The sequence below is a fragment of the Abrus precatorius genome, unplaced genomic scaffold (genome assembly GCF_003935025.1).
Source record: "Abrus precatorius isolate BTA unplaced genomic scaffold, Abrus_2018 Scaffold4, whole genome shotgun sequence".
Taxonomy (NCBI): Eukaryota; Viridiplantae; Streptophyta; class Magnoliopsida; order Fabales; family Fabaceae; genus Abrus; species Abrus precatorius.
The window spans coordinates 21,878,335-21,887,370 of record NW_020874384.1 but is presented as its reverse complement, the minus strand read 5'-3'; the positions used below and the strand labels follow the sequence as shown (position 1 = coordinate 21,887,370).

General features: G+C 27.8%; 1 protein-coding gene across 1 annotated transcript; it reads left to right on the top strand.

The window, feature by feature from the left end:
- The first annotated feature begins 5,823 nt into the window (after nt 1–5,823).
- Nucleotides 5,824–8,369, top strand: LOC113866017 (G2/mitotic-specific cyclin-2-like). Its single transcript, XM_027500894.1, has 11 exons — nt 5,824–5,951; nt 6,051–6,123; nt 6,208–6,313; nt 6,411–6,447; nt 6,543–6,695; nt 6,772–6,894; nt 7,314–7,403; nt 7,498–7,719; nt 7,797–7,895; nt 7,964–8,142; nt 8,231–8,369. The coding sequence occupies exons 2-11, from the start codon at nt 6,054–6,056 to the stop codon at nt 8,367–8,369; spliced, it is 1,218 nt and encodes a 405-aa protein (XP_027356695.1). The 5' UTR covers nt 5,824–5,951; nt 6,051–6,053.
- Nucleotides 8,370–9,036: the final 667 nt, after the last annotated feature.

The window sequence follows — 9,036 nt, the reverse complement described above, 5'->3', positions numbered from 1 at the left end:
AAGTTTTGGTAGCAAAATTTTAAGTAAATAATAAATAAAAATTAGAATTTTAGTTTTAGCTACTCTTTCGTTAAGTATTAACATTGATCATTTACTATCCTTCTCAATTTGAAATTTTCTTCATTTTTATTTTCAGTTTAGTAGCTTCTATTAATCGAACACAAAGAAAAGAAAAACAAAACTTTTTAAAAAATAATATTCTATGATTAAACCAACAACAATAATAAATGTGACACTATCATACAGAATATCATGAATTAAAAGTCAGTTTTTACACTACAATTAAATAATAATAAACAATTTTTATAATGGCAATGTCATGCAAAATAAGGTAAATTAAAAATAACTTATTTTCATTATAACAATAATTACCTTTTCATAACAAACATTATTATTATAAGACACTTCAAATTAATTTTAAAGTGCTATTTGCTTTTCTGCTCCATAAATTTAATTTTTTATTATTTTATAAAATTTATTAATTATCAATAGCATAATTTTATTTTTAAACTAATTTAGAAGTCTGTATAATGATTAAATATTTTATTTTATCATAAATATAATTTAATTTATTAATTAAAAATAATATTTTTATAAATAATTGTATATATAATAAAACTGTTTTAAATAATATATTTTAAAAAAATTAACTTAATTTTTTTATTACGAATAATATGAAGTAAAATTATAAAAATTCAATAAAATTAAATAATTTAAAAATATTATTTATTTAAAATAATAATTTTATCATACAATGTCAAAAAAATTAAATTAAATATCAATAATTAATAATAATAATAATAATAATAATAATTTTAAAAAATAAGACTCTTAATATAAACTCTAAATTTATTTATAATAATAATAATTTTATTAAATAATTTTACCATATAATTTATTGTAAAATAATAATTTTATCGTGAAGTGTCAACAAAATTTCTTTAATTAAATGTCAATAATCAATACTTATAAAATTGTTTTAAGAGATAAAAATTTTAAAATTAGGTTTGAAATTTTTAAAATAATTAAAATAATATTTTATAAGTGTAAAAATAAATACACACAAAAAACTTAAGAATCTATATAAAATAATAAAAAAATTCAGAAATAATTTTAGTATCTAAAATTTAGAATGAAACTAATAAAAAATAAAATTATTGCAAGGAAAGAAAATACATTTCATATATTATTTTAAGTTAATTTTAATCTTAAAATACACATAACAAACTGTAAAGAAAATTAGTTTTATTAAATATTTTACTTCGCAAATAATAGATTTTTATTTATAATATAGAAATTGACTGAAAAAATAAAAACATAGAATTTGTCATAAATTTAGATAAAGTTTAGTTTAACAAAGAAACACAAAAAAAAAATCATTAAAGATTTATAATTTTAAATAAAATAAAATAAAATAGTAATATTAAAAATTGTTATCATTAGCCAGAATCATTTTCAACTTTTGAAAAAAAAAAAACTAGAATTCAAGATTTAAATAAATTTTATTTTTTCTAAACTTGCAACAAGAAGCTTGTTACTCATTAATAGGATTAAAGTTTATAGTAACTATTTTAAAAAATAGTTGTATCCTATTATCAAGAAAAGGAAAAAAAATTAAATAATATAATTTTGTTTTTAAAGTAGAAAAGTTCAAACTATTTTTTCTTTTTTTTTACTTACTTGACAATTGATAAGGAATGAAAAATGAGTGTAAATAATATATATATATATATATATATATATATATATATATATATATATATATTAATAACTAAGTGTCAAAAAGTTCAAAAACGTTGTGCGCCCAAATAAAATTCATGTATATATATAACTACTGTCAATGCATGCTTTGCCTTAAAACGAACTTTTTGGCATCCATTATAAATTAACCCTTTTTATAAAAAAAAAAAAAGAAAAAAAAAGAAAAGAGAAATTAAGATCATAACTAATAAATGAGTAAAAATGTTACTTATTTTTTTATAAATAAATTGACAATAATTGTTTATCAAAACATTTAAAACTTTTTAGTCTCAACATTATATTTTAAGTTTGTTTTTAATAAAATGTCAATTTAATGAAATAGAACTTTTTCAATTATTAAAGCGTCAAGTATAAAAGAGGGAAAAATTTATCCTTTTACATACCATTTTTTTTTGTAGGATTTCACAAAAATAACAAAATTTTCTCTTTCTTACTAGATCTTTCAATAACTGGATCGCAATGTTATTTTAATACCTAAATTAAGTGTTTGCATATAAATACAATAGTTTGTGTTATTATAAGGTGACAAATAAGTACAAGCACACCATAAGTCCATAATCATATATAAAATTTTCATTATCTTCTTTCTTGTACTCTCTCTCTCGCTTTTACTTTACTCTCACACAATTTCATCCTCTATTTTGAGATTGAAGTTCATTTAGTGTGAGTATTTATGCCTATTATTGCTCTTGTAATCAAAATTAGAATAACAAATTTCGCAATACACGTGGCCATGATTTTTGTAATATTTTTCAAATTGTTGCCTTGGATTAACATTAATAGAAAAAACATGTTAATATTTTTAGACTAATTTTCTACCTTAAAGATGTTAGGGAAGCTTTCATTATTTAAATATGTCAAATACATAGCTTAAAAAGATATAAAGAGATTGAATCTCGCAGTAGTAGAAAGAATAGGAGATTCTGATTAAGAATTTTATGACAGGATTCATAACCAATGTATTTGTTTACCGTTCCCTTCCCCTGCACATTATTTATCTTTTTCTAATTATAATAAAAATAATATATAAGTATGTTTTTATTCTTAAAATAGTTACACTTTTTTAATTTAGTTCTTATAAAAAAATTTGTTAAAATTTAATCTTTAATATTTTAAAACTATTAAAAAATAATCCCTCCTATCAATTAAATTATTTTAAGCAAAAATTTAATTTATTATTATTAAGTCATTATTATTTTTGATATTTTATTATTTAAATATCAATATTTAAAACAAAAAAAAACTACTTGAAAAATCCAAATTCAGTTTTCTTTTAAGATTTCCGTGATATCCAAATTTCTTCCCATCTCCACACCATCTTTTTCTCCGGAGGTCGAATGGGTGTACAAACAAAATAGAACGTAGATTAGTACCCACATGCACAAGAATACCCAGCATTCGCTTGCTAGCGTTGTTGTTCCCTTGGGCCACATTGGACCCAACTCTCACAAAGGCGATGTAGGAGTACTTCATGAACAAGCCTCTCAGCCACTTGCATCCCCCGGTGGGGGATGTTCTTCAACACTAATAAAAAATTATCAAATATACAAAAAGATTGTAAAAAAACTGTATAAAAAGGATTATAATAAACCCTTCAAAATTTAAAAATAAAAATAATATTTTCAAATAGTCGTTTATCAGTACTCCATCAAAGTTAGGGTATTAAGTCATGAAAAAATAATGCTTTAATGTTTCAAACGATCAAAACCTACATCCTCAAAGTAACAATCTTACAAGTACACGTAATTTTAGTTTCGAAGGTCAATCTCCAATAGACATCCAAAGCTCATATAGTAACAAAGCATCATAGTATGCAAGGAAAAAGAGGAAAAAATAGAATAAAGCCGCATCCTTAGCCTGCATATGCAAGAAAATCTGAATGACAAAAGGCTTCACCTACAAATTCATCCTAACCCGATTACTTGCTAGGAGAAAGTGTTTATGAAGAACTCCAAAATAAAACCTAAAAGATCCATAAAACATCCTCCAAGCTCGTACTATATCAACCTCTGCGAAAATTCCATGGCAAACTGCAATTAACTCAATGTCTTGTTTCTTAGAAGCAAGGATACCTGAACTTGCAAAACTCATTAAAATGTAAGGTAATGCTATTCAAAATTCCAACAAGTATAAAATAGAGCTCATTGGAAACTAACCAAAACTTTGATTTCAACTTCAAAAGAAGCGCCCATTCTTTATCCACTTCCATTACTGCTCAATAATTACAACACTTTTCCTGATTTGTCCTTCACTCTTCACCTATTTTTACTCATTCTATTAGCATATTGAACGGTGAAAGGTGTTTGAACATGTGTGTGTGAGAGAAAGAAAAGGGTTACTAAAATGTGTCTCTCAATCAAACGCTTCTTGAAGAGTAAATTGGAGTTCTTCTAAAATTTCACTTAAGACTGCAAACAGGCAAAAACGACGACGTAAGTGGGGGGAGAGAGAGAGAGAGAGAGAGAGAGGATATGGAAGTTAACCATCTTGGCTTTGGAGTGAGACTCTCTCGCTGGGAAGAAGTTAAACGCGTCTGAGAGGTAGTGAATTTGTTTGGCGTAGTGAACGTGACAATTTTTACCTTTCCAATATTAAATTTAAAAAATAATAAAATATTAAAAATAATTTAATAATAATAAATACCTAATCAGTTATTCAACTTATCATTTAACATATTTATGATACAAATAAATTTTTATCACTTTAAAAATGTTTAAGACTAGATTATGATAATTTATTAAAAAACTAATTCTAAATAATGCTATTTTTATTAAGATAAAAAATAAAATTTTAAAATAATAGTGTTAATAACATATACTTGGGTTAAAGAAACTTTTGCTATATAAATAAAAAGAAGACTAATAATAAAAAAAATTTGTTTAAAAAATATATATACATATTTGAAAAGATATTAAAAGATTAAGTTTCTTATATATAATATAAATAAATAAAAGAAAAAGTCACTCAAATGTGTAAATTGGTTGATGACTACACCGTTCCAAGTTATCGCTACTAAGCAGTAGACTTGATATGCACTTATACAATGAATTAATGACACCTGGTCTAACAAACTCTAAGGTTGCTTCAATGAAAGATAATGCTGTCATTAGTCTTTTTCAGATTAATTTTGATTGCCATGAATTCTCTTTTTTCTTGTCATAATGTGTAGGGAGTGAACAATTTCTTTAAAATTTATCATATTATAAAGGTATAAAAAAATAAAGTTATGCTACGTGAAAGTTATTAGTTAGACATGACAATTTCTATTTGATTATATCATTCCCTAAAAAGTCTCATCGTAACTTTTTTTTTACCTACAAGCTTTATCAATGAAAAGTACTTGAGAAACGTAACAAAACTTTTATTGTGTTATTAACTATGTAGAGACCCTTGTGGTAAATCTAATTTCCATTGCAATCTAATAAAAATAAATTTTCTTAAGAATCAAACTTACCAAATCGACCATAATAAATTCTAAAAACATTCAATTGATTTCATATTTTTCAGTATAAAAGGTAAAATAATATATTCTTGGAACTATTCTTAACAAAATGAATAGTGTAAAATTGATCCAAGCACTATAGTAGAAACACGTCAATATGTAATGAAATCACTATTTTTTATTTTATTAACTAATACTGATATAAAAGATGTATTTAGTCTAGTTTATAGCACTAATATTTTTTTAGATGGGATATTAAATATATCATATTTTACTTCTTAGTCAAGTTTTTTGAGTTTTAAGAATGATTTATATGAACTGTTAAAAAAATGAGAACATATTCATGAAAGAGTGAGAAATAATGTATGGAAATTATATTATTTAAAACCACTTTTTGTAATTTAAAAAAAAAATTATTACATGAATTTTTTTGTTTTATATTTTTCATTATTATATAAAAAATATTCAAATATAATTTTGAAGGGAGTCGAATTGGTGAGAAAGGAATATAATATATTACCGTTGGGTTGGGGTTGTGTTTGTGACACCGAAGGGGATCCAACGGCTAGTATTTAGTAGCCGTTAGTTTTAAACAATGAAGTGTGACGAGGCCAACCCGACATCTCCGTCTAAAATTTGCTTTTACATCATTCCTTTTTTATTTTCAGTGTTGGCTGTGCTGTCTGTCACTCATTCAGATTCAATTCTTCTTCTTCCTCCTCCTATTGCTGCCCCTATTCCTGCGTGAGTAAGCGACTGAACCTCTTCTTGATTTTTGTTGCTATTCTTTTTATGGATCTTGTTTTTTTTTTCTTTGTCCAATTTTTCTTATTTATTTATGGTTCAGCAAATGGAGGGCTCAAAGGAAAATCATGTGCTTCCGCTTCAGATTCCGCTCATAGCCTCCTCAAACGTTCAAGGTTAGCTAGTTATTCTTTTCGTTTTATGGAGGTTTTTGATTTGATTAATTTTCATTTTCTCTTTTCTTGAATTACAATACAAAGGCTGTTCAAGAATGGAGGGTGGTGTCACTGTCCATCACCGGCTGCCTCTCAGCAACATCAATCACAATATTATGGATTCTCTCGTCAACAAATTAGATCTTTCCCGGTATATTATGCTTCAATTTTAAATCAATCTCCTTATATTTAAGAATCATAGCAATATATTCATCAAGGTTCATTCAATTTTTATTTCTTTGATTCAGCAAGTGTTCGTCACACACCGTTGGCCACTACCCTCAAGTACTCTCTCATCATTTACCTTACTACAATTATTTTTACTCCCTTTTCTCTTGAAATAAACATCGAATGCTTACCTGTTTGCCCTATTATCCTAGGGAACTAGGAAACAGAATCTGTTAGCTCCTACCTCGAGTTACCCGTTGGATTGTGCTATCGTAAATATTCATGATTACGAGGATTCCAGTGACAATGCAATTCCAGTATTTGTGAAGCATACTGAAGCAATGCTTGACGAAATTGATAGGATAGTAAGTGTTTTAACTTGTCATTTTATCTACTCATGAATTACATATTCGGCATAACATCATTCATGATGTTTGTCAGGACGAAGTTGAAATGGAAGATGTGGAGGAACCTGTTATGGACATTGACGCCTGTGATAGGAATGATCCGCTTGCAGTTGTTGAGTACATAGATGATATCTACTCTTTCTACAAGAAAATTGAGGTAACATTTGAATTTGTAAAAGAAAAAATCAAACCCTGGAACGTCTAGGCTTAAGTGGATGCACCATCAACCAAGACCAAGCCATGATATGCCAATATTTAAAGCCTCTGCTTGTTAGTTCTTGTAACGAACAACCATCTTTTAATTTACACAAATTAGTTAGACTCTATCTTTTTTATTTTTGGACAGTCATAGATCGTAGGTTGCTTCCCCCCTAAATTCCTTTGTAGATCAGAACATTAAACGGGACAGAGCTTTAGGTTATGATTTTGTTAGTTTCCCTTTAGAATGCTCGTGGATCAGATGCGAAAATGTGAAAAGGGAGATATCGTTTGGGCTATGGTTTGATTGGTTAGTTAACTGATTGAAAAATCAGATGGAAGGATTTACAAGATTTTGACCCATCAGTTCTTTTGCAGAATTCTAGCTGCGTCTCTCCAAATTATATGACCTGTCAGTTTGACATTAACGAGAAGATGAGGGCCACTCTTGTTGACTGGCTTATTGAGGTACGTGATTTATCTCTCGGATCCATGTGAATGTGGCAAGTACATTTGAAGTTTGAGCTTCTCTAAACTTGGTCAAAGTGACTGCATCTAACAGGTTCACTACAAATTTGAGCTTTTGGAGGAGACATTGTTCCTTACTGTCAATCTCATAGACAGGTTCTTGGAGCGTCAGGCAGTGATCAGAAAGAAACTTCAGTTAGTTGGTGTAACAGCTATGCTAATAGCTTGCAAGTATGAGGAGGTCTCCGTCCCAACTGTTGAGGACTTCATTCTGATAACAGACAAGGCATATACAAGAAATGAAGTTTTAAATATGGTAAGGCAGTTATAAACATTATCATCCTTTCTTTCCTTCCCTCTAATTCTTTGTGTCAAATCAACGTGTGCCAATAGGAGAAATTAATGGTGAATACCTTACAATTCAAGTTGTCTGTGCCTACTCCATACGTGTTCATGAGAAGATTTCTTAAGGCAGCTCATTCTGACAAAAAGGTGAGTAATGTAGCACTGTTTTGCAAAGATTAACACTGAAGTAACTAACAAGGGTGAAAATGTACCAGCTGGAGCTCTTGTCCTTCTTCTTGATCGAACTATGCTTGGTGGAATGTAAAATGCTCGAGTTTTCACCATCTTTGCTAGCTGCTGCAGCCATATACACAGCTCAATGTAGTCTCTACCAGTTTAAGCAATGGACTAAGACCACTGAGTGGTATACTGATTACTCAGAAGAGCAGCTTATGTAAGTTGTTTTTGCTAGCCTTGTACCCTTGTTGAATTTTCTCTAGTCTGACGACATAAATAGTAATTATTATTCTGTGTGCTGTCAGAGAATGCTCGAGGCTGATGGTTATTTTCCATCGGAAAGCTGGATCCGGGAAACACACTGGCGTGTATAGGAAGTACAGTACTTGGAAGTATGGCTGTGCCGCAAAATTAGAACCAGCCCTGTTTCTACTGGACAGTTAAGGGAATGCACTGGACCTTTTAGTTTCTAATGTTTTTTTCCCAGATCGCTTTGGGTTGTTTTGAGAGTTTGCTTGTACTATAAGTTTGTTTTGAGAGTTTCAGTCTTAGCAACAGAAGTTGCAGCTTCAGGAGTGTGTCTTTCTTTGCACTCCAAGGTTGTATTGTATAGAATGCCTGTCACTCAATGCTAGTTTTTTCAGGATCGTATAAAACATTGTGGAATGAAAATGAGTACATAAATAAGTAAATAGTATTGCAAAGAATTACTTTAATTGATATCACAGAAAGATAAAATACTGGTTGGTACTTGAATTATTGATGTATGGTGTTTAATTGATCAGTAAATAGTCAAAACAGTCAAATTAATCACAGAAAGGTAAAATACTGGTTGGTTCTTGAATTATTGATGTATGGTGTTCAATTTAAATGATATTATGTTCCAAATAACCTAATTATAATATTATTGTGTATGAATATAAAAGCACATTTTTAAGACATTATGTTCAATCTAAATTTTCATAATTCACATTTCATAAATATATATCATTTATATTTACTTTTATAAATGATATTATGTTCCAGTTAGCTCGTGGTATAAGCAAATGGTCTACCTAAGATTTTTTTACCTATTATTTAATATTTGTATTTTTAATATTATTATTTAATC

Bases quoted from the DNA above. Each gene is read 5' to 3' on its own strand.
- LOC113866017 (XM_027500894.1), top strand. From the start codon at position 6,054: ATGGAGGGCTCAAAGGAAAATCATGTGCTTCCGCTTCAGATTCCGCTC. The intron at 7,404-7,497 runs GTACGTGATTTA...TGCATCTAACAG, and splicing joins TTGTTGACTGGCTTATTGAG to GTTCACTACAAATTTGAGCT. The intron at 7,720-7,796 runs GTAAGGCAGTTA...GTGTGCCAATAG, and splicing joins GAAATGAAGTTTTAAATATG to GAGAAATTAATGGTGAATAC.